Source organism: Aptenodytes patagonicus, chromosome 12, assembly GCF_965638725.1.
Source record: "Aptenodytes patagonicus chromosome 12, bAptPat1.pri.cur, whole genome shotgun sequence".
NCBI classification, from domain to species: domain Eukaryota; kingdom Metazoa; phylum Chordata; class Aves; order Sphenisciformes; family Spheniscidae; genus Aptenodytes; species Aptenodytes patagonicus.
Window position 1 is genome coordinate 10,118,753 of NC_134960.1, and position 26,755 is coordinate 10,145,507.

The 26,755-nt window shown below is 42.5% G+C and overlaps 1 protein-coding gene across 4 annotated transcripts in view; it reads right to left on the reverse strand.

Annotated features, from left to right (window-relative positions):
- The window catches only part of RNF145 (ring finger protein 145), a 51,990-nt gene extending 25,907 nt beyond the window's left edge, over window positions 1-26,083 (reverse strand). The window contains exons 1-3 of one of the 4 annotated variants that reach the window (XM_076349904.1): window positions 25,881-26,083; window positions 16,654-16,867; window positions 187-295 (exon numbers count right to left, since the gene is read on the reverse strand). In XM_076349904.1, the coding sequence (XP_076206019.1) occupies window positions 187-295; window positions 16,654-16,837 (293 nt within the window). In that variant the 5' untranslated portion in view covers window positions 16,838-16,867; window positions 25,881-26,083. Of the gene's footprint in view, window positions 1-186; window positions 296-16,653; window positions 16,868-24,311; window positions 24,351-25,123; window positions 25,268-25,389; window positions 25,479-25,880 lie in introns of those variants that run through there. The other 3 variants (XM_076349902.1, XM_076349903.1, XM_076349905.1) reach the window with 3 other exon arrangements.
- Window positions 26,084-26,755: the final 672 nt, after the last annotated feature.

Here is a 26,755-nt window from a genome sequence, read left to right on the forward strand (position 1 = left end):
TGACTACATATTTAATTCTGTAAACTTTTTCAAGACAAAGAACAGCAAGATATATTTAGGTGTCTGACATAGAAAAAAGGCCTCCACAAAAACAGACCTATCCCATTTATACAAGATATTAACAAAATATCAGTCATTCTTCTAATTCCCAAACCAAGCTAAAAAAATTAATCCACTTATTCTTACCTGGAAATTTGGTGCCCAGCATAAAGCAGCAGTGCAGTCAAGAAGTACAGGTAAAGCTGAACCAGGTGTTGCCTTGGTAAAGTTAGGAGCACAACACTTAAGATGTAACCTATAACAAAAAGCAGATGTTGAAATTTCAAAAAAACACTACGTAATCCCAAATTTCTTAATATGAATTAACACTCAAGTTATCCAGATCTCTTTAACCACCTTTGTTTTCATTTGGTTTTAAAATTCATGTACCTACATTTTCTCCTCAAAACACAAAGCACACAAAAAACCTGCCACTTTTTCTCCCCCCCCAACAGAAATAGCTCTACCAGCTTCTGTAAGATTACATCTAGATGTCAAAAAGTGGACTTGATCCACAGTATTTTAACAAGACTTAATTAACATAACCTATGTAACAAAGGGAAAACAGGCCTAGGTCTCCCTCTTCTTCCAAGTGAAAGCAAGTTTCAGTATCACAGGGAAAAAAGCCTATCCATCCAACAAACTCTGTCAATTGATGTAAAAAATCCTTTTCTTCAAGCAAAGGACACACAGAATACCTTTCCACGCTGATTAGCATTACACATTTTAATTCTTCCACTATACCTTCATGGTTTAAAGACACTTCACATGCCCATAATCTGAGATGGGGACACACAGCTGTTCTCCATACCAGCAATATTAAAGCACATTCAAGCTACCAGTGTTGCATAAATCAAGGACAAGACTTGGCACAGCCTAGGATTTGTAGGTATTTACACCGGCGGTTCCTTCACTTCTTGTTAGCATTTAGTAAGACTGTGGAAAAAGACCCAATGCAGATACAGCTTTACTCTTCAAGAACATAGCCTGGCTGCTCAGCAGCCTCTCCAACAAGCAGAATAATGATCCTTGTTTTCATAGCTGCTCTCATTAGGATACTTAAATAAAGCAGTACTTTGAAGTCCACTTCACAACTGGGTGGCACATGCCCATCCTCTTCTTCCCAGACAGACTCTGCAGGTCAAAAACCCAGCGTGTGGTGCCCTTACTAATCTTTATTTCGGAGCTCTCCACCACAATGCAGTGCACTCATGCTCCTTCTGAAGGTCAGCTTAAGTGCCTGGCACTGAAATCCGTTTAGGAAAAAAACCAGCAACAGCTAACAACTTCCCTGCAGCTAAGAACAAAACACTACAGAAGAACTTATCCTGACACTTACAGCTATACTAGTGTCCTGGTTTCGGCAGGGATAGAGTTAATTTCCTTTCTAGTAGCTGGTACGGTGTTTTGGATTTAGGATGAGAACAAGTTGATAAGGCACCAATGTTTTAGTTGCTGCTAGGTAATGCTAACGCATTTAGCAAAGGCCACCTGGTTAGTCAACACTCGGGGATCTGCCAATCAAGCAGGCCCTGCCCAGTCAGAACTTTTACGTACTGTAGATGGGAATAAAGTCCCTGTAGTGCACATAAAAAATATGCTGGGGAAGACAGTCTGGGTTATTCCTGCCTCGGGCAGAGGCAAACCCCTCCGTGGGATTGCTTTTGCTCAAGGACCTGGGTGCACTTGGTGGATAATGCGGAAGGATGGGGAAGTCCGATGTGTACCTCAAGGGGATTTGATTTTGGGTGAGAATAGCCAATGATCTGAATTACGTGATGTTAAATACTAATTATAATAGTTATACTAATAATACACAGATATACTAATAATACTAATAATAATATATGCCATACTAATGTTATTACAATAAGAATCACCCAGACTAATGAAGAATAACTTCAGTGAAACCAAGCAAAGCACAGTGATGATGGTACCAGAACTCACTTCAACATGAAACAATCCAACACCACATACCATCTCCATTTTTCCTGCCATGAAAGATTATTATGACAGATGGAGCCCAAAGTCATGGACTAAATGAACTCACCGAACGTTTTAGAGCGATGGCCCACAGATGAAGGGAATGATATCTGTGTGTGTGTGTGTGTATATATTAAAAAAAAAAAGGGGGGGGTGGTGATTAATGAAAATGTACTGGAAAATATGAGACTTGAGCATGACACAGATGGTATAGAATAAGGGGTGGATATTGTCCTGGTTTCGGCAGGGATAGAGTTAATTTCCTTTCTAGTAGCTGGTACAGTGTTTTGGATTTAGGATGAGAACAAAGTTGATAACACACTGATGTTTTAGTTGTTGCTAGGCAGTGCTTACACTAGCCAAGGACTTTTTAGTTTTCCATGCTCTACTGACTGAGAAGGCTGGAGGTGCACAAGAAGCTGGGAGGGGGCACAGCCAAACTGGCCAAAGGGACATTCCATACCATGGGACGTCATGCTCAGTACAGAAACTGGGGAAAGCTGGCCGGGGGGGGGGGGGGGGGGAGGGGGCCGCTGCTCGGGGACTGGCTGGGCATCGGTCAGCGGGTGGTGAGCAATTGTACTGTGCATCACTTGCTTTGTGTATTATTATTATCATATTGTTATTATTATAATTCTATTTCAATTATTAAACTGTTTTTATCTCAATCCACGAGTTTTTCTCACTTGTGCTCTTCCAATTCTCTCCCCCATCCCACCGGGTGGGGGGGAGTGAGCGAGCGGCTGCGTGGTGCTTAGTTGCCGACTGAGATTAAACCACGACAACTAGTCACGTTACATTTAAAGTTTCACCCACCTATTCAGCAACACTGGGCACAGCCTTTTTAACTGAGTTAGTTTATACTTTTAAGAGATTTTTAAAAATACTTAAGAAAATAATGTAACTCTAGATTAAGCACTCATAAGTAGTGGGACAACCAGCTACTATAAAACAGCTTGGGAACACAGTATGTTCCAGTATTTGAAAAAGATACAATTTCAGAGTCAGTCTGTATTTATGTAGAAATATGTCAAGGCTACTTAATATCTGCCACCTTCAGTAAGCCACCTCTGTAAAATTCTACCAATAGTTAGGTCTTCAAGAAGGTAACTTGCAACATGGTCCTAGAAAAGGCATCAGACCCACAGTATGCCAAGCAAAGATCACTTCAGATACGAGATGATAATGACGATAGACAGACAAAGCCTATTTACTTATCTTTTTAAAAATACAAATGTACAATTTACGTATTTAACATTAAAGATAATTTTTCAAGTAGTTTCATAAAGTAGATGTGACAATTTGCACATTTGTCTGAGGATCTGCCTTTTCAAAAGCTGAAATAATTGATAGTTTCTTTGATTAAAATGAAGTATCATACAAGTCACCATCACTAGTTTCTGTACAGTATCCATTTGATCATTTACAGAAATGATCAGGGGGATGGAACACCTCTCCTATGAAGAAAGGCTGAGAGAGTTGGGGTTGTTCAGCCTAGAGAAGAGAAGGCTTCGGGGAGACCTTATTGCAGCCTATCAGTACTTAAAGGGGGCTTATAAGAAAGATGGGGACAGACTTTTCAGCAGGGCCTGTTGCGACAGGACAAGGGGGAATGGCTTTAAACTAAAGGGGGGGCAGATTCAGACTGGATATAAGGAAGAAATTTTTTACGCTGAGGGTGGTGAAACACTGGCCCAGGTTGCCCAGAGAGGTGGTGGATGCCCCATCCCTGGAAACATTCAAGGTCAAGTTGGACGGGGCTCTGAGCAACCTGCTCTAGTTGAAGATGTCTCTGCCCACAGCAGGGGGGTTGGACTAGATGACCTTTAGAGGTCCCTTCCAACCCAAATCATTCTATGATTCTATGATTTTTATTTTGAGCTTTTTAAAGGGGCCTGAAACCCAGCACTACAACAGTTTCCTTCTAGCAACTGTTTTATACAGAATCACATGCTTCTAGTTAATACAAGACAGCAGATGTTCTACATCATCTTTTCTTAGCAAACACCTGTATTTTATGGAATTCATCTCTGTTCACCACGTTCCTTCTACCAAATACACAAATGACAAGAGCAGGCACTCCTCAGCAGAATCTCCATGAAGACATTTAACTAGTTTGCATCACACCACAGCATCATGAGCCAGCTCCAGCAGCTCTCTCACCAGACATTCTTAACACCTTGTCTCTGCTGTATTCACCACCTTCCCCTGATTGCTTAGTTAGGGACAACTCTCTCTGCAGAACAACCCACGTGGCACAACCATGTATCATTCCAACACTTGAGTCAAATCTCTCTAAACCCTTCCTTCTCACTGTAGCCCATGACTCACCTTCAGGTGGAGAACTAAATGGAGTTCATTATGCAGTCTTTCAGTCCTCTATTACTCTATAAATAATCTAAGAACACCAGTTTACTGTATCTGCATTTAAGCTCTGCCATCTTCTTTACCTTATTCTATCACATGAAAGTCTGCTCCTCGGTCACATGATGATGTACGTGAGCGGTACTAGGATAATTTCTGTAAAAGGAAGACATTTTAGAGGGCAGTAACTGCACTCCAACACAGCCATGTTACATAGGAGTATTTTAGCAGTGATTGAAGCTCATTCTTCTCTACGTGATCACAACTTTAACTATAATACAGCAGGATACATTGAAGGAGTGAAAAAAATACCCAAATACGAATCAAAAGATGAGAAGATTACTATCACATCTGTGCCTTTTAAACAGGGCTTCCAAACAGCACAGATGCTTATAACACTGCACAGGGAAGCAGCACAAAACAGCCAAGGTTACCACAGAAGCTTGAGCAATGAACTCCACCACTCATGAGTTTGGGCTGGAATTTAAATGTTCACTTTGAAGCAGCCATTTGCTCTAATTGTTAGATTTTGAAGAGGGGTAGAGCGAGACACATTTAAAGTAGTTCCCTTCCACTCTTATTTACAATTCCCTCTTGTGACTTGATAAGAGAGGTATTTCGACACACTTCATACTGTGTGTCGACTTCATACAAAAAAATTTGCATTTTTGCTGCAGAGGCCCCATTCCCAAAGTGGTACCAACCTCATTTTTATTGACAATGCCCCTGCCAAAAGAAAAAAAAAAAAGGGGGCAAATAATTCACTACCAAACTGTCTCATTGCAGAAGAAAAAGGAAGACAAGCTCAAATTCAGACATACTAGCAGCAATATTCTATTCCCTTTGTTCTAGCCCAGACAAGTGATGTAATTAGTGTATGGCATAAACAAGATTCTACTTCAAAACAAAGGACAGGTGACATTACGGTGGGGGTCTGCTACAGGCCACCGGACCAGGAAGACCGAGCGGATGAGGCCCTCTACAGACAGATAGGAGCAGCCTCACGCTCAAAAGCCCTCGTCCTCATGGGGGACTTCAACCACCCCGACATCTGTTGGAGGGACAACACGGCAGGGCATAAGCAATCCGGGAGATTCCTGGAATGCGTCGATGATAACTTCCTTCTCCAAGTGGTAGAGGAGCCAATGAGGAGAGGTGCTATGCTGGACCTTGTTCTCACCAACAAGAACGGGCTGGTGGGGAATGTGAAGCTCAAGGGCAGCCTGGGCTGCAGTGACCATGAAATGGTGGAGTTCAAGATCCTTAGGGCACTGAGGAGGGCGCACAGCAAGCTCACTACCCTGGACTTCAGGAGAGCAGACTTTGGCCTCTTCAGGGATCTGCTTGGTAGAGTGCCATGGGACAAAGCCCTGGAGGGAAGAGGGGCCCAAGAAAGCTGAGCAATATTCAAGGATCACCTCCTTCAAGCTCAGGAGCGATACATCCCAACAAAGAGGAGGTCAGGCAAAAACGCCAGGAGGCCTGCATGGATGAACAAGGAGCTCCTGGACAAACTCCAACACAAAAAGGAAGCCTACAGAGGGTGGAAGCAAGGACAGGGAGCCTGGGAGGAATACACAGAAATTGTCCAAGCAGCCAGGGATCAGGTTAGGAAAGCTAAAGCCCTGACAGAATTAAATCTGGCCAGGGACATCAAGGGCAACAAGAAAAGATTTGATAGCTACATCAGGGATAAAAGGAAGACGAGGGAAAATGTGGGCCCCCTCCAGAACAAAGCAGGAGACCTGGTTACCCAGGACATGGAGAAGGCAGAGGTACTCAATGACTTTTTTGCCTCGGTCTTCACCTGCAAGTGCTCGAGCCTCACCGCCCAAGCCACAGAAGGCAAAGGCGGGGACTGGGAGAAGGAAGAGCCACCCACTGTGGGAGAACATCAGGTTCGAGACCATCTAAGGCACCTGAAGGTGCACAAGTCCATGGGACCCGATGAGATCCATCCGCGGGTCCTGAGGGAACTGGCGGAGGAAGTTGCTAAGCCACTATCCATCATATTTGAGAAGTCGTGGCAGTCTGGTGAAGTTCCCACTGACTGGAAAAGGGGAAACATAACCCCCATTTTTGAAAAGGGAAAAAGGAAGACCCGGGGAACTATAGGCCAGTCAGTCTCACCTCTGTGCCTGGGAAGATCATGGAACAGATCCTCCTGGAAGCTCTGCTAAGGCACATGGAGGACAGGGAGCTGATTCGAGACAGCCAGCATGGCTTCACCAAGGGCAGGTCCTGCCTGACTAACCTAGTGGCCTTCTATGATGGGGGGACTACATCAGTGGACATGGGAAGGGCTACAGATGTCGTCTATCTGGACCTCTGTAAGGCCTTTGACACGGTCCCCCACAATACCCTTCTCTCTAAACTGGAGAGGGATGGATTTGATGGGTGGACTGTCCGGTGGGTGAGAAATTGGTTAGATGGTCGCATCCAGAGGGTAGTGGTCAACAGCTCAGTGTCCAGATGGAGGTTGGTGACGAGTGGCGTCCCGCAGGGGTCCATATTGGGACCAGTACTGTTTAATATCTTCATCAGTGACCTAGACAGTGGGATGGAGTGCACCCTCAGCAAGTTTGCAGATGACACCAAACTGAGTGGTGTGGTTGACACGCCAGAGGGACAGGATGCCATCCAGAGGGACCTGGACAAGCTTGACAAGTGGGTCTGTGTGAACCTCATGAGGTTTAACAAGGCCAAGTGCAAGGTCCTGCACCTGGGTTGGGGCAACCCCCAGTATCAATACAGGCTGGGGGATGAAGGGATTGAGAACAGCCCTGGCGAGAAGGACTTGGGGATACTGGGGGATGAAAAGCTGGACATGAGCCAGCACTGTGCACTCACAGCCCAGAAGGCCAATCGTATCCTGGGCTGCATCAAAAGAAGCATGGCCAGCAGGTCAAGGGAGGTGATTGTGCCCCTCTGCTCTGCTCTAGTGAGACCCCACCTGGAGCACTGCGTCCAGCTCTGGAGCCCTCAGCATAAGAAAGACACAGACCTGTTGGAGCAGGTCCAGAAGAGGGCCACGAAAATGATCAGGGGGATGGAACACCTCTCCTATGAAGAAAGGCTGAGAGAGTTGGGGTTGTTCAGCCTAGAGAAGAGAAGGCTTCGGGGAGACCTTGTTGCAGCCTATCAGTACTTAAAGGGGGCTGATAAAAAAGACGGCAGCAAACTTTTTAGCAGGGCCTGTTGCGACAGGACAAGGGGGAATGGCTTTAAACTAAAGGGGGGTAGATTCAGACTGGATATAAGGAAGAAATTTTTTACACTGAGGGTGGTGAAACACTGGCCCAGGTTGCCCAGAGAGGTGGTGGATGCCCCATCCCTGGAAACATTCCAGGTCAGGTTGGACGGGGCTCTGAGCAACCTGATCTAGTTGAAGATGTCCCTGCCAATGGCAGGGGGGTTGGACTAAATGACCTTTAGAGGTCCCTTCCAACCCAAACCATTCTATGGTTCTATGACCAGAAGATGAAATTTCTCACAGCAGCTTTCTCATCTAAATCATTACATTCTGTTTTCATTTGCATCACTATCAGAAGAAAACATGTTGAGAACATATATCCCTTTGGAGAGATTCTCCACACACAAGGATTTTACAGTCTGAGAAACAGTCGTCTCACTGGGTAACTTGTAGACATGGGTTAACAGTAACTAACGCCCACTTCCATCCAAAGCTTTCTGAGCTCTACATCTACAATGAGCGCTCTCCTCGATTTAGGCCAGGCATGCTATTGTCACTCTTGGGATTTGGTGTATTGTCCCTTTTAACTCACCAAGTACATTTCTCTTTAAGTGTAAGCAGCAGGGTCAGTGAAGCCTAATTCCTGCCCTGGTAAAGATACCATTCTAACACACATTTAAAAAAAAGATAAAGACGAGAGAATAAACCCTTTCCTGAATACAGTAGTAGTGCCCTAGTGCTAGGCCAGCAAGAAACAGAATTGCACCCTTAGGCTTCCAGCTATAAGGAGCGCTTTAGAAGACCCATTCTGCCAACCTTACAAATACACAGACCCACCACTCAGTACCTGTTCAGGAGCACAAGGAAGCAGAGAACTTCTACTGCCTCTTGTGCAAGATGGTACAGATTTAGGCCCCACTGGAGAAAATAAACTGTGAAAACAATAATAAGCAGAAAAACTAAGTTACACATTGCTAGACGAGAACACACGTATTAACTAGCTCATGACCTCATTTACAACTTGTTGATTCAGCTAGATGAAAACCTCTCGCTGTGCAATGCTCATTGTTACAGTAAGCAGCAGCTCACAGATTGCCTTTCAGCAGTCTCTCTCTATTTGTGTACCACCAAGGTGTTTCCCAGCTTCTCTCACCCCATATTACCTCTTTGCCAACTCAGGTGTCTGAGTTTTATTGACATGCTGCATACAACAGAGGCTTCTGGAGCGCGATCAAGTTGCAACCCATCTTTTTTATGAAACATTTTAGTGCTCATTTGCATGTTTACAGATCCCTCGTGTCCACTTCACATTATTACTCAAAGTTTCCTGCAGGTTTAGTCTAAAAATGAGAACTTTGCACATGAAAAAGAGTTCATAACATTGCTTAATAAAACCACATCATCTCTTGGATACTGCTTCTGCAGAGGCTTGCCAATGAAACACTGCCCCCAGAAGAAAAGCAGCTGTTTACGCTGGATACTACAAAGTGAGGAATTGAAATCTTTGAGTGCCAGAAAGTAATAGTACAATTGCTTGGATTCTACCAGGAAATTACTTTGGGGGGCCCTAACTTCACACTTCCCCATATCCTCTGAGGGTAAAAGGCTCATCTTAACAATGACTTGCAAAGCAACTTGCTGTGAAGCAGCAAGTCATGAGCCACGAGAGCCACCATCAAAACTCCTGTCTCTCCTGACACAATGTAGAATCAGTGCACTACTGAGTTAGTCATTTCATTTCAGCCTAACCCTTGACTGTCCTCATTCCGGTTTATTCAGAAGACTATCTGGCCACAACATACAAGTACCAATAACACAAGACAGACTTCGGAAAGATTGGATTTGATATGGCAGAAGTAATGTAACAACAATTGGCACCTTTATTTTCAGTGTGTCTAATTCTTACGATAACCAGTCACGAGACTGGTTACACAACAATTTACAGAGAGATTTAATAAACTGTCTATGTCTAAAGCATCTATCTCAAGAGTGGATGATTTTTAAAAGATGCTTTAGAGCTCATAGTACTTAAAGGCATGATGCAGAAGTTACCAGGATGATTCTGTGGCCTGTTCACTGGAGGCTAGCTCAAGCCTAGAAGGAACCCTAACTTTTAAGTCACGTAAAAGGAGAGACAAAAAGCTCTTGTACATCCTCAATTCATATTAAGCATCCTTTGAAGGATAACTCAGCCAAATGGGGTCTTCTGAATTGACTGGGACACCTATGCTGTCTTTCTGAGAGCGAGACTAGTTCTTCATCTGCTGTTACAAAAGACAATGTCATACAGAACCTCTGCCACCACGCAGAATGACCTCTCCTACATCAGACGTAGCTCCAACACACGGCTCACACAAAACTCACTCCACTGAAATCAACCTAGAAGCCAAGCCATTCAGAGAGCACTTAATGCCAAAATCCCTATCAGTCTCAAGCAGCCACTGAGGCACCAGTACTAGCACCACAAAGGGTGGCTTTCATCTAGCCTGTCTCATCACTGCTAACTGAATACCTGTTCAAGGCAGCCTAAGCATAGCGGAGTTTAAGATGTATTGCATTTTTGGGGAGTGATGTTTTTGCATGGCAATGCCAAAGCACACCTTTTCCTCACCCTCCCGCTCAACCAGAGCTGCCCAAAAAAATGTTATTCACTCCAAGAAGTTTTGTACTTTGAGCTAACATGGTAAATATTTTGCCCTTCAGAAAAATATGTTGAAAAATTAGTTCTAAACTGAGAAAGCACGCATCTAAACATACTTGCACACAAGGAAATTAGTATTTACCCAGTCATGGCACAGTGCAACTATAAACAGAGATCAGAAATCCTGTTATCAACAGCTGCACATCTCAGTGAAAATAATGCCAACAAAACAATTTACTCATTACTGGGCTACTGCCACCAGTTTCAACAGCTGTTTCTTAAATTTTTAAATGTGCAACAGATTGGACACTCTAAGTATAAATAATCCAAGAACTGAGTTCCTTACAGAGATTTGCAGTATTGTCTGAACAAATAAAATGGACTTTTGGTTCTAGTTCTGCCGTATGATTCAGAGGCTGTTTCTATAATACAGCATACATAATGATCAGAGTTCTGAGACTAATTACAATCATGGAGAACCTGAAGAGTACTGGAAAAGAACAACGAAGTGAAACTGTAAAAATATAAACAGTCACAATGTATTCCAAATTATGAACACAAATTGCTATGTTGTCATGAGACTGGTACTCAGAGTCAAGCGAACCTCAAAATTTTAAGCATCTCCTTTCAAGCAAGCTGCTATTGGCTTTTTTTTTTTTTTAAACACAAAGTAATTCAGGTTGCCAAAAAAAGGTATCAGCTTTATACAGAAAAGTTACCTGGAAGTATCCATATGCTGAGAAAGCTGCTTAGTAAAAGCCTATGACACTATGGAAGCAGTAGAGGAATCGGCAGTCTCTAGAGTTGGAAAGAGAAAAAAGGGTATGCTGTATTTTGAGCATGGAATACTCTCTACCCTTGTCTGTGTCTACCAACTGCAGCATACACTGCATTTTATCCAAGAAGAGAATATGAAGACATAGCAAGTCATTTTTTTTAAGAAATAAAGACCAAGTCATAAAATTGCATTTTGTTAAAAATAGCTACAGTTTAAAATAGTAACACTCAAAATAGTTCTCCTACCCATTTATATGAATGTTGCTGGCAGGAGGGAGACAGAAGACATGGGACAGCAAACCCAGAGATGCTGAATCTGAGCAGCACTTCATCTTTGTATGCATTAAGTGCATTTACACATTTACTCATGCATCCTCTTCTCACAATTTTGGGAAATTTGTTTCTGGAATAAACCGACTGCTTCTTTGTTCTCACATTGAAGCTTCACGTGGCATTTTTTACTGTGTTTGTATCAGAGTACTATCTTTCCTCTTAAGAGAAAAACCAGCACAAAAAAGCAATCCAAATAAAAGATCTTCTAATTAATGCACAAGAGCTTAAAGAAAAGTGAGCAGACGAAAGTAGAGAGCAATCAACAAACACAGGATGGCAGTAAGTTCAGAAGGTGTCCTGGTTTTGGCAGGGATAGAGTTTATTTTCTTCCTAGTAGCTGGTACAGTGCTGTGTTTTGGATTTAGGATGAGAACAATGTTGATAACACACTGATGTTTTAGTTGTTGCTAAGCCATGCTTACACCAGTCAAGGACTTTTCAGCTTCCCATGCTCTGGGAAGACTGAGAAGGCTGGAGGTGCACAAGAAGCTGGGAGGGGGCACAGCCAGGACAGCTGACCCAAAGGGACATTCCGTACCATATGACATCATGCTCAGTACATAAACTGGGGAAAGCTGGCTGGGGGGGCCGCTGCTCGGGGACTGGCTGGGCATCGGTCGGCGGGTGGTGAGCAATTGCACTGTGCATCACTTGCTTTGTATATTATAATTATTACATTATTATTATTATTACTACATTATTATTATTGCTATTATTGTTTTATTTCAATTATTAAACTTTTTATCTCAACCCACGAGCTTTTCTCACTTCTACTCTTCCAATTCTCTCCTCCATCCCACCAGGGGGGTGGGGTTGTGGTGAGCAAGCAGCTGTGTGGTGCTCAGTTGCCGACTGAGGTTAAACCACGACAGAAGGTTTCTCCTCCCTCAAGCTTCCTTTTTAAAGGCAGCACTCAACAAGTAGTTCACACCTAGCAAGTGATGTGACCAAGCGATTAAGGTAATAACTGCACAGTTCAAGAAACTGTGATTACAAACAGCGTTGTGAAAGATGATGCACCTTCCACCTATTCCAAGTATTTAAATAGTTTCCTTACGTTTTTCCCAATATTTTTTTTTTTGGGTAATGACAATACAGTTTAAGATAGAAAACTGTTCTTATTTTTATTCTTAGGTAAGAAAACACTATGTATTTAGTGCAATCCTGTGCCTCTATCATGACAGTGACTTAAATTCCAAGTTTGACAATGATTACAGGTTACACTCATGACTCTCCTCTTCCCATCTAGCTCAGACTATTTACCAGTCAGCACAAAGAGCATTGCTTTGCCCTTCATAGGAGGAAATTACGTGGTTTAAACTGTTTCCGCCTTCTTCATCAAAAGAATGAAAAAAGAAATAACTGTCTTCTCAGAACTACTCTACAGTGCAGAAGAAAACACTGAAATCTGGCAGTAGCAGAGTGTGCTAGTCTACCCTACATAGAGATTTGAGATAGAAAGCCATTTTAGCTAGCACAGATCTTTCCTGAAGGAGAAGCTACTTTAAATTTATACAAAACAATTTCAATGAAATCTTAATGAAGCCACATTATACCTCTAACAGTTGTGGACAAAAAAGTTGGTTTGCTTTCTAAGCTTCTTTCCCCCCAGATCCTTATACGTGGTAACAGACAGCATATCAACTGTCAGAATTATATCTGGTAATACAGCACAGTGCACACAAATTTATCACACGCTACTCTTCAGCCAGACTGCCTGGATGGGTTATCAAAACAAAAATCAAATAGGATGACTTGGAGTATTTGGGAAAGAGTCCTGGGACAGTACTGCTTATTGACAAGATACGCCTAAACACTCCAGGAAGAACTACAGAATGCACTTTTATTCACAGGTCACATTTGCAAATAAGGCTTATAATTCAGGATTTTTCAATACTCGTAAAAGAAAAAAAAAATGCACATATATATTTTATTGTATTTAAAAAGCTGGCATGAAAGAGCCAGATCATAGAACCAAACCTTCCATGTGTCTCCTTTCAGAGGACAAAAGAATTTTTACTATTTTTAATATAATTTCTTGTTGACTATCACTAGTACATGCACTTGAATTCGGGTTGCAATCCCATTTTATCTGATTCTCATCTATTTTTACAGATATCCAGTAGATATGGCAAACTAAAAAAAAAAATAAAAATCAAGTACACAGGTCAACTCCCTTTAGCCCCAAGCATCTCTAGTGCTTTTAAATTAAGTCTTCAATGAATTATCTGGGAAGTGTCCTGTAAGACGTACCAAAAGTACTTCCAGAAAAGATACTGGGTGTGATGAATCAAGTTTTAAGCTTGAGGAGTTCCTTTGACCATCAAGTATGAATTTGCACACACAGAGAACAAGAATTTTTCAGCCAGAGACATTCCCGAATTGCTGCTTAACTAAGTTTGATGTTTGTCTTTTTAAGCACACTTGACAAACCTAGGAAAGTTTTCAGAAGAGAAAAACAGTTTTAATGGTGATTCTAAAAGATAATTCATATGCAGGAAAACAGTATCATGAAATAAAGCAACATAACACAAACTTTCTACACAGAGCTAAGGTGCACTTTGAAGACTACTGCAGGCCATTCACAGGCCTTTTACACATGCCGAAACAGCAACCACAGTGCCATTTGACAGATAAAGTTCATAAACACAATTGCTTTGCAGGTTTCCTATATGAAATTAATCTGTTTACATTCAACAGTTCTAACCAGAAATTCATCTCTGCTGTTTGCATTGCTTTATGCATATTTAGTTAAATTTCATGCAGTTGAACTTGCGGTTGAGTGGTTATCAGGACTGAGTATTTTCCTTCACTAAAGCAGATAAGGGCTCTTTCATGAAGAGATATGAAAGGGAAAAGCTGTATCAAAGGACAAATTGCATCCTAGAGGCTTTTATTACATTCCTAGTACTGCTAACCGGAACATGAATAACACTGTAACATACATCAATTCACTTGATCAAAAACAATTGGCTTTTCAAACTTTCAGTCAAATGGATGGAAGAAAAAGAGTGCATTTAAACAGAAGAGATATTCCTGATAACCCCCAGTTCTGAGCAAATTTCCAACTTTGGATCCTTAGTTCCAGGAAAAGGTTCACAATCTAAGATGGGTAGAGTTTATTGATTTTTATGGCTCTCTAATTAAATTGTTCCTTGAGCACCTGCCCGAGATAGATGCACCCAATTTCCTGAGCTGCTAGAAGCACTTCTATGATACAGTATCTTACACTGCCTATGTAAGAAATTCAGCAATTGTTTGATATTGCAAAGCTGTCACAGCATTTGCCAATACTCTGTTTCCTAACTGCAAATATGAACAGTGGATTTTTTTTTCCTAAATAAAACAGATTAGCATGTTGAAATATATCCACTGTTTTTAAATTACACACTGGCAGTTAATTTCCCCCAACATACATTCAAAGAAGCTTAATTTCCCAAACTGGTGGAAAAGTACTTCGTTTTCCTTACAAATCCAATTAATATATTTTGATACATCATTTTAATTAAGGTTACACTGTAAACTGATGCAATTAAATCTATATAAAATCTTGCGTAGGCATGCAAATTGATTTAGCCCAGCCTCACACTAACACAGCTTAAAAAAAACAGCCAAGGAATTGAAACAAATCAACTTTATTTGAAAAGTACTAGCAAAGTTTTGTCACTGAAAACTGTCTAAAAATATTTTAAAACAAGCAACTTGTTTGATGATTTAGAAGCCCTTCTTGATCAGCAACTACCAGCTGGAGCAGTAAAAGTATAGACACTCAATATTGTAAAAGCAAAAACCAAGAAGAACTGCTGAGTGACTGTGCACCAGCACAAAAGCACCACTTGTATGAGGAGCACAAAGTCAGAATCCATTGGTTTAGTACTAAAATAGCATCCAGGTGAGAAATACTTCGGTAACAATACCGACCCCCTCTGTAGCGCTTTTTATTGGTGCATCTCAACGTACTTAAGCGAGGACAAGGTTATCAAATGACTATAAAGAAGGGCTGTGTCACAGCTGGAAATTACCCACTGACACCTTGATAGCCTACTGCACAACTGTTAGTTCTGTATAAGAAACTGATCTGATAAACTAATTCCTAAAAGGTACTTGTGTGCATACAAGTGCATGAGAAAGCCAGCTGTAGTTACATGCCACCACAGTCCCATGTCACATTCACCAGCAACAAACAAGTACTCTCCCCCACAAACATATGAAAAGGGCATAGAACTGTAACACCAGCTTTTTGCACTGAAAGTATGTTGCTATCCCAGCATGAGTATAGTGGAACCATAACAAAGAAAGCCACATGTGTTTTTAATGGCAGTAAAAAATTTCTAGACAATAGACATAGAATAGATTAAAAGAGAAAAGTCACATGCCAACACTTCTGCAGTCAGGATTAAAAACCTGGACATGCAACTTCAAAGTACCACAGTCCTCTAACTACTTAACTAAAGGGTGTTTCCTTTAGCTGACTGCAGTACATCTGTATCCTCCAAAGCCATCTACAAGGAAGAAACACTGCAGAGTGGGACAATTATATGCTAGCCATTTCTCTCCAAGCTAGGCAGTACTCATACAAATCGTCATCGGCTATCAACCTCAACAGCCTGGATCCAATCCCTAATTAACCCCATATGCAGTCACTAGATGAATCACATACCCACCTGGAGAGCAGGTCCCAGAACATCAATCCTTTCATCTCCTAAAAACAGACATCTAGCATTCCAGAGCTAGACTTTCAGGCCAAGGTTCAAACCTCAGCTCCTTGAGCTGTGTTAGTAGTTTTGTCCATTCATCTGCAACACAGGGACTTGTTACCTGCTCTAATCCACTCACAGCATATATATGGTTCATAAGGTTGTAAACTGAAGAGCCATATCTACGCAGCAGTGAAAGGTAACCTTCTGGTGCTGTGGTCACAGTCCAAACCAGGCAACCTTTTCCCTAGTCTCTTGTTTAATGCCAATTATGTAAGTTACAATACTTTTTGTCTGCACAGCATTTCACAGCAGCTTTCTCATCAGTCAGACATAGGCCAAAGTCACTGTGCTATTCTTTCAGGGCATCAATCATTTTTCCAGACACCAGGTTTACTCTATTTATGTATCAAGGCTCAATAACAAAGTTCAGTAGAAGACCGTAGAGAGGATTTCTTTACTGCTTACATAAACAATCCCTTAAGCAGAAATGTAATGAACATATTATCGTGCTATTTGTTGTAATCAATATATTATCATGCTATTACCAAATTCTTAGAATTCTTGTAGTAAGCAAAACGGTATTCACTACAGTAGTGTCTTCTCTTGAATACATGTACACTTACCCACATAATGCATATTAAGGGCCAAGTACTTGTACTGGAAGAGAGGGTTGTTGTGCAGGCTACTTCTTTGGATCTGCTGGAAGAACGAGCTGACATCCCATCTGTACAAAACATCCAACAGCATGATGCTTGGGACCCTTAGGGCCACATTTAATACTGCCTCCAACTTCTCCTTTGCAGCCATTCTCTTCCCTTTCTGTGAATTGGCAGCAGACTGTAAATAGCACAAGACAGAGAAGAGTAATCAGATCAATCTCACTGTACAAACAGCTATTAGGCTTTGTGATCATATGAATGGGGCTTCCTGTGTGGCCACAAATGACTGAATGAATCAACCGAGTTAAATTCAAATCCAGACAGGACAGCTTCTATTTTTGCTATATAAAGGTCAATTTGCCAGCAATTTTTCCATGGTGATACTGTAAAAAGGGGGGGGGGGGGGGGGGGGGGGGGGAGGTTAATGACAAAAATGGTCAAAGGGTGTGCACCAAATAAACCTTCATTCTTATTTGTGCTAATTTAGCATCCAAGGCCCCAGCCAAAAGACCCCAATGTACTAGGTACTACATAAACATTAACACAATAAGCTTTAGAAAGCAAACACCAACAAAATACAGTCACTACCTCCACTTAGCTTAACACTATTTCTATGCCTCTCAAATGAAATAACCACCAACTAAGAGAGTTCTTAAAACATTTTAGATTCACTTCCTCAATGCAAACTGAAATAAATCATTTTCCAATATCTAAGCTTTTAAAAGTCATTTATGGCATTCATTAACCTCTATGAATTTATATATTTAGGGAATTTGAGGGCTGTGTGTTTTGAAGATTAGGACCAATAATGCAACTATTCTACTCATTTTAATGTAATTCATCGCAAGGAATCATACAAACAAAAGACCATGTCCTCACTCCAGAGTACTAGAAGGTAATTTAATTTTGGAGCTTGCGATCAGAGAAGATGGATGATGTAAGACAATGAAGGGTGCTCTCTTTTTTTTTTTTTTTTTTTAAAACAGGAAAAAAATGCTGGTCCACAACAGCATCTCAAAAGAGATCTAGCCACCAACAGGACCATTTTAAAGAGCAAAAGGATCAGTTTCCACATCCTGTCAGAGCACTGCCTTCAGCTGAGACTGACAGCTGTTCCTAAATGAAATGTGCTGGTTTTACCACATGCCACCTGCCCACCCTAGGAACAGCATTCACCCCAGGCTGTATTTGTGAACGACCGATTATATACACTGTATTAGAGAAGTGCAGTTGAAGTATTCAAGGCCCAGGTGGGGATGATCCAGCAAGTTTTTATCCACAAGCAGCCATTCTAACAAGTAAAAACAATCACCTGCAGCATGATCAGTCCCCTGATGAGGTCAGATTTAAGAAAAGGCTCCCAATTCCAATTATCAGGGGGACAATTAGAAAGAACTGCATCCTGACCAAAGAAACAGGAAAATCTGCTCTTGCAACTGCACTTTTAAAATAAAGTTTTACAGGACTTTATTCACATTGTCCCTGTGTAAGTTTTAAAAGTTTTTGCAGTTGTGCAAGTGTTATACTATCAAGCCAACATGGAAGTACAGCAGGAAATGAAACCATGCTAATATACAGAAACCAAAAAAAAAAATAATCTTCCTTTTTTTTTGGGGGGGAACACACACACAATCCTCATGTGAAGTTTATTTGTGTTGCCATGGCCAAGATGCTGCCATAAACTGTTCATGTGCACACCTAAAGCCACACTGACGCTTGTCAAGGCACGATGACATAAAATTAATTTGGCCCCAAGAAGTCAGGACAGATCAAAACTGAGATTTGGCTCAGTAAACCACAGGTTACAGGGCTGCTGCTTGTCATCATCTAGCCCACAGTCTAACTTTTCAAGTTATGTAAATGCCAGCACCTTTTACAGAGCTCTTGCAACAGCTCTACAAACCCCAAAGATAGCACATCCCTCCCCTCGCACAGGAAGCGCCTCCCTGCTACGTCTGGCATCCCACACAATACCAGCATTTCACAATGCTTCCCAAAACCAATTAAAAGGTCAGCCAGAAGACTACAAGTATTTAGAATGAACAGCCAAAACCATTGCCCAAGCAGCTACTACAGAACACTAGCATTCAACATTTAGTGTGAATAAAAGATGGAGTTCAAATGTATGGTACCGTACAAACAGAAGTTGGGAGCTACACAGATTGTACACAAAGAGTTTTGCCAGGCTGCATACTGAAATACAAGCCTATGCTCAGCACACTGCTTAAGTAATTCATATCAAAACATTTTACATATCCTGGAATTTTCAAAAATCTTCGGTTTTGCCAAGTTCGCAAAATTAATTAAAACTTTGAAATTAAGCTGCCTCCTGGTTTTTTGCTGGGTTACTTTTCCAAGTAGATCAGGGCTTGGGGTGGGCGGGAACTGCCTTACAGGTTTTCACTCTGTCATAAAAATACCCATGTAAAGTGACAACAAGCACCTGATTTCAAATTACATTCTCATAACTGTCAAACTTTTTCCAGTCATCAACAACAACCAGACATGTAGGACAAGAAGGAAATTTTCACTTGAGCTTTCACCTTCCTTAATTACTCCAAATGCAGAATTCCATGGACTTCTAATACTTGAAGTTAACTGAGGTTCAGCACATCCAAATTAAGCTGAAAAATCTTGCCTCCCGAATTCATACACGCATACTTGAGAATGTAAGAGAACTGAAAAGTGCAGCATTTTTATTATCTACAAAAACAATCTACATTTCAAATCCTGTTAAATCAAAAGTAAAACAAACTTTGAAAACCACATTGTGTCGCAATGGATAGGCTATAAGAAGCAGCCACTGCAACTCTGCAGCATATTCTGTCACTGACCGACAAAGCATCCAATCCTAATAAGAAACCCTTTAAAATTAACTCCACTAGAAATGCGGATGTGTTAAATAAAGCCTCAGTTGTAATTGCTGCCAAGTTCTAACAGAACGTAATACAGGCAAGCAACAAAGTCCATTGCTCTAAGCTCATTATATTGTAAAGAGCTCTCACAATACGTTATTTTGATTGGTGTAAAAACAAACAAAAAACCCCACCACAACATTAAATCTCTAAAACCTTTAGATAAATGATGATGACAAGAGTTGCTGGATGCTCAGACGTTAGGAAAAATAGGTCACTGTTGTACATAGCCAAACAATGGACTTAAGAACAGGACTGGGAAGCCACTAGTTTGTGTTTCAGAAATTTCTTTCCCGTGATTTCAAACATCTCCCTGTTCCAAATCAGGATAAGAATAAACAGTCTTAGGAAGAACTTCAGACTTCACATCCTAAGCGAGTGCAAGCACAGTTGTGCTATTTGACCAAAACCACCTTTTAAAAATTTTCCATCATAACTGATTAATGTTCATGGAAATGTTTTTGTTTTCTAACAACACAGTACTTTTCAAAAATCCCTCCCTCACCTGACATACCCATTCTGTCAAAAGCATATTCCTGGCTAGCTTGAAAGAAAACAGTAGAATGAGCAAAACACAATTTAAAAAAAAAAAAAAAAAAAAAAAAAAAAGAGACTATCACAAGTCTGTCCCAGCTCATTCCATCAGCAGAACAGATTAGCAGTAAACTCGGAAAAAAACCCTCAAAGATAACACACATTTTCCCTTTAATAGAATTTTCTTTGTGAGGTTTTGTCATCACATCAAATTTTGCCATTTCAGCTGAAGCTGTGAATTATGCCACTTAAAACAGTGTAACTGTTGTTTATGCACCAATATAAATCTATCACATCACAGGCAGAAAATACTCACTGGTAAAGCAGTACAAGAGGCCACACAAAATCTGCGCCCAGTTATCCAAGCAGGTGCAAAATTACATTAACAGAGTAGAGTTTCTACATTTAGAAAAGCATTAATTATAAAGTTACTTAATAGTTACAGAAATGCGCTGGAATATGTGCAAATTTAAGAGCTTTTCTAATACTACTGCCACCAAAAATCACCATAGAAAGATACAGTAATTCCAGCTGGGATCAGAACTTCAAAACCAGACTTGATCCTGCAACATTCAGCCTAACATCTGTGAACAAGATGATCATTCTCCTGCAGGATTACAAACTAAAATACTTGGTAAGAGTGACCAGAAACTAAAAGAGACAATTTCAACTTCTGTTCCTCACATCTACGAAATTCTAGTTACTTTGGATACGTCCGTTAACAAGCTGCCTTTTATCTGTAGTCTAGTTTCCACTTTAAATTATTTTTCAGTGATCCATTCCGAAACTAAAAACATCACCAGGAAAAGCTTTTATTTTCCTATAGGGTAAACTTTGTTAGACAGATCTTGAAGAGGGAAAAAAGAAAAAAAAAATAAACCCAAAACAAAATATACAACTCTTATCTGTAACTATAGAGAAGTTCAGTGTCAGAGTTCAAAAACTAAAATTAGACCCATCAGCTGGGTTGTATTCACGCACTCCCCAGAACCCCTCCTTCTATATGCCTGTCCTGTTCTTGGGAGCAAAAAGAAAGGCATTTGAAGTACCGAAGAATCCCACTCGTCAGAGACTTAGATCTTCGTATCACCAGTCTGGGAGGGAGAAAACAAAGAGAAGAAAAGGGAAGGAACAGGACGAAAAGGTTTATCAGATAGGCACTCAGAAAAGAATTTCCCTGTGCGAGCCTGCAGAAAAAAATAAAAGCCTAGAACTCCAGAGAGTATGTGAGTCACTGATCCATCAAACCAGCTCTTTCCCATGCAGTCAGCAGCAAGGAAAGCAAAAGAGGTCTTGCTCCCATACAATTTAAATTGGCTAACAAGGACAGCACTCAAAAATTTCTGCTGATAAGGCCAGATACAGCAAGCATACCAAGTGTACTAATAAAGCAGTGGAACATTGCAGACGCTTACGGTAACACTGTCATTAGGATCCGGTCAGCATTTCCAATATTACTCAGTTTTTGTAGTTCACTAGAGTAGTTCAGTAATTTCAAGTAATAACCAGAGAGTATTTAGCCTTCAATTTAAAGGTTTAGCGAGAGTCGGTAGGCAAACAGACTACTCGATCTTGCCTTGTAAGAAGTCAACAAGAATAAACGAATTTTTTTTTTTTTCTCCTTTTTTTCCCCATCCAGTCTAACAATATGGATTGCTATAGAGCTGCTGCAGTGGTGTGACTGGAGAACTATTATTTCTACCCAGAAAACAAATGAATTCCTAAATTCCTACTCACCCAAGACTCATTCAGTTGTGAACTGAGGCACAGCTAAGGTTAATCATTCCAAATAAATACATAACATACTTTGCGAAAAACTTTTACTGCAAAACAAATTAGGTCAACCTCTTACCTGTTCATAGGGACATAAGTGAACATGCATTCACATTAAAGGCATATTAAAAATAGACAAAAACAACTAGAGACAGTTAACTGTATAGAAGAAAAAAAAAAATCTACGTTTCCAGCTTTCATTAACTCTAGCAAGTTTTATATGAGGGAGAAGAAAATCAATTCAGGAAATGAGGATACATATCACAGAGCTGTGAAGTTAAAGTTTTCTTTAAAGATTTACTTCTGGAGTACATTGATACGCTATGAGCAGTTCCAGTACACTCTCAATTATATAGCAAGTGTATTATTTATAGGCAGCGTGTAAAACATCCTGTGTCTTTTATTTTTCATAATGAGCAGGTAAGACCAGGGAATTGAACTCAGGGACTAACACATGTTAACAAAAGTTAACAAATCCAGGTATGCAGCAAAATCTTTCTGTGCTGACAAGATCAGCACTCTGCCTGCATATGATCAGTTCAAATCCAGTCCCACTAAGAGGGGCTGCTTGTTTTTTAGATCACAGATTTGCTGAGTTCAGTTAGGCACCTGAAAGACAAGATTCTAATTCATGAAAATAAAAGTGTAACTAATAATATCTTTAAGTAAAATCTGTGGAAAAAAATCTAGATTGAATCAACAAACTGAACTGCTCTGAGGTCCTTTTTGACCCTGCAGTTTCTTGCCAGTCCAAGGTTTGGTTTATTAACTAGTTATTCAGCATTTTTTTTGCCGTCACAGCCATGTTTGCAAGCCTACACCTACAAGCCTGCCTAACCACATTTGTATCAGCACATTCTAAGAAAAACTGGGCAACAATCCCAAAGCGCCTCTGCAGAGGATAGAATACACAGAGGACCTGCACAGAAAGCATTAATGACAGCCCAAGATGATGCAGTCTGTGACAACCCACCCCAGAGAGCTGGATCACAGGAAGACCAGGCACGCAAGTAAAGCTGGCGTACCCCATCAACCTCACAAAAAAACCTGCAACCCAAATGTGTCATCAGGATGAAGTTACATGACAGAATGTCATCTTCCACAGTTGCTCATTTAGCTTTTAGCCATTTCAAATATAGACACAGCCTATGTTTACAGCATGCAATGCCAAGAACTAGTTACCTGACTGGTTAGAAGTTAAAATATAAAATAAGACTTTCAAGATCTCTCTAGGTCAATATTGATAAAGTTTCCATTGCTGCTGCTGCCTTAGCTATTTGAGTCCTGTAAATAAAGAGCATCAGTTTCCAGGCCTGTCAAAGAGGCAGCTTAGCTTCCGGCAGTACCAGACTCGTGCAACAGAAAGATCAAACAAAAGGTGAAAATACTAGAAAAGTCCCTTTTAAAACATGTTCAAACTCAAGACGTGCAACCAAAAAAATTTCCCTGAAAAACTCCACAAGATGAAGTACCCACTTCTGAATGTTCCTTTCAAGTATGCAACTAATTACAAAGCAGCAGGGCTTCTCTAAAATGAAAGGAAATGTTATAAAAGTAAAGGCAGGGAAACTGGCACATGGATGTCTGAATCATATTGAAGGCGCTAGACACGAACATGTGCTTAAAAAGCAAAACTACAGTGAACTGTCCACTTTATAACCATATCAAACACTGCTAGGTGTATTTGGAGCTAAAAATGGACTCAGAGAGTAAATCGCCACACAAATATAAAGAGTTCCAGAGGACTGAAAGAGAAGCTATCCGCATGTCTGTGTGAAGAAGAGGAAACCAACTCAAGTTTAGCAAACAGCTTAGAGAATGTTTTTGAGAGCGCAACACAAAACACTAAGCAGGCTTATACAGTTTTCCACGACACACCCATTTGTTCACATCTTATTGGCATGATGTGCCTTTCTGCATCTGCACCATGGACTCCAGCTGCTGAACTGGAGTGAGATACTAATCTCTTTCCATCATCTCCAAAGGAAGGAATTCCCCGGTATTTCTTCCAACGCATGTTGCTCAGTTCAGATCTCCATCAGAATTAGGTTGCTTTAACATCAGTAGTTCCTCCTAAGACTGATATAAACAAGGTGAATCCTGTGTTTTGGACAAGCAGCAGCTTTGTGTTGCTCTCTAAGGTTTTTCCACATAATGGTGGTCACAAATACAACTATTTCCTAATGCTAATGAGTTTAGGAATTAATAAAATTAAATGCTTTCATGACATTATGGCTCAAAAAAAAGCAGCTGATTACCGTAGTTATTAAAACTAACTAGAAACAAAAAGATAAGAGTTTCTCATGCACAGGCAGCTCATTATTTAAGGTAACTGGCAAAAATAAGCCAAGGTTGCAGACAAACGGAAGTTACAGGGTGCAATAGCTCAACAGTTCTCACCTTAAAAAAAATTTTTTTCAATGTTTAAATCTATCTTCACTAACCTACAAAAAAGAGCGATCAAAGAGTAATTAAAATTTATTTCCTCCTTCCCCTCCCAAGTTTGATCTCTGGGGGTGCATTACACACAAAAAAAACCCCTAATACAAAATATAACTAAAAGTATCCAAGTCCCAAGTCCACAAAACAAGTTAACACAAACTCTTGTACTAAATATCGCAGAAGAAATGAATACAGCAGCACCTACAGACTTAAAAAAAAAATTTTTAATGAGATCACAAATGGCTAATATTTGAGTCAAACATGTTACAGAAATCTCCTTTTTCACTGGTAAATAAAAGGCGCTTTTTTTGCCTATAATGTCTACTATTCTCCCTTGTTTACTGATACTTATGTGCATTAAACAAAAAAAAACAAAAACCTTTTTTTCCCTTTATTCTCCCAATGACATTATTTATGCACCAGTCCCCAGACACACCCCCAAAAAGGTAGTGCAACCAAAAGATAAGAATCCCTCTAAGAGTGACCATCTGTCACAAGCGTACTTAGCACACAGAACCACTCTGGATCACAGAAAAAAACTGAAAATTCTCATCACAAACCTCATTTTAAAAGACTACAGAAGGTCTCAAAAAATCGACTAGCATGACATAAGTAGGAAAGAGAGAAAAAGCCCCGTTCTTCACACTACAGAGAGACTGCTTCTTACATAAGCGTTACCATATGCTTCAGGGCCCGTCTCCAGGAGGGAATAACCGGGCCTCCCCTCTTCCCACCTGAACCCAGGCGCACGACACAGCTCCGTGTCTCACCCGCAAAGACGTGCGGCGCCTGGCCACCAGGGAAAGGGTCAGGGACATTTACAGCCGGCTGCGGAAACCAGAAGGTAAAGCCAGACCCCAGAGAGGGATGGGAGCGCCGCAACCTCCACAGCGAAGCCAGCACCTCGCTCAGGACTGCAGCACCGAGCAACTCATCCTCTGGGCCCCGCTCAAGCTCCACAGCCGGGCCGAGCACACGTCCGCACGCATGCAGGCGTGCAACCTCCACGACCCCCCCTCCGCCCCCCCCCACGCACACTCCCCAACCGGCGACTTATTTCCTGCCCGCCGCCTGCCAGCCGAAACTCTCGCATTCATCCCCGGCGCCGCAGAAAGCCCCTCGCATCCTTCCCCGGGCCCCGCGCGGCTCCGCCGCCTTTGAACTCTAGTAACCCCCTGCGAAGCTCGCTGCAAGCCAGCGCTGGCGGAGGGAGGGGAGGGGAGGGGAGGGGAGGGGAGAGAGGAGGGAAGGGGGGGAGGAGGAGAACGGGGGGATGCTGCGCACAGGAAAGGTCGGGGAAGCCCCGCCGCACAAACGCGCACACGCGGACACGCACACGCGCGCAAGCAGCGGGGTGCGCGGAGCTGCGCCCCGGGCTGTGCGCACCCGCGCGCGCAAGCGGCGGGGGGCGGCGCGCGCCCCCGCACGCGCGCGGGTGGGGTGGGCGGGGGGCGCCTCGGCCTCCCCGGCGCCCTGAGGGGCGGGGGAGGGGCACGCGCGTGTCTGAGGCGGCGGGTGGGGAATCACCTCGGCCGGCGGGGTCGTCGTCGTCGTCGTCGTCGCCGCCGCCGCCGCCTCCGCCTCCTCCTCCTCCTCGCGCTCCTGCTTCCCGGTGGCGCGGCGGAGCTCCGCGCCTCACAGCGACGGCGGCGGCTCGGTGCCCGGCGGCGGCAAAGCGGCTCCTCGAGGCACCATGGCCGCGCCGCGCCGCCTCAGGGCGCCGACACCCTCCGGCCCCGCAGACGGGTGGCCATGGCCCCGCTGCCTGCGCGCGCGCGCCGCCCCGCTCCGCGCATGCGCCCGCCCCGCTCCGCCCGCAGCACCGCGCCGCGCGCCCTCCAGGGGCCGCCGGCGCCCGCCCGCGCTGGGGCGGTGCGGCGCAGCGCACGGGGGGCAGCGCGCCCGCGGAGCGGCTCCTCCGCCCCCGCGCTGCCCTCCGCTGCAAACGTGCCCGGGGGACGGGGCGGGGGGAAGAGAGCCGAACGCGCTTTTTGAGTGGAAAGCAGAGTTTGGGGCGTAGGAATTTGGCTGGGGAGGCTGCGCGCAGTTGCGCGTCGCGGAGGGGGCTCCCCGCCAGCCAGCGGGGCTCTGTCCTTAACCCTGGGGCAGCTCGGCGCCAGCCGCCCTCTCCTGCCACGCTGTTGCCCTTTCCCTCCCCCCCGGAACGGCAGAGGTTTGGGTTTAAATTCCGACGGGAGAGCAGGGTTTTAGTTTTGGTTTGGGTCCTCGCAGGCATGAAGGATGACTCACAAGAGTCAGCCAGCAAAATTTGAGGTAGTGCCTGGACAGATGTTTGAAAAGGCAGCTCAGCTATTTTAATAATATTTTGTACTGGCCTTGTGGAACACAAGATGCTGTTTTAATTTAAAATACTAAAGTTGACTCGGGTTTTTCCAGTGGAG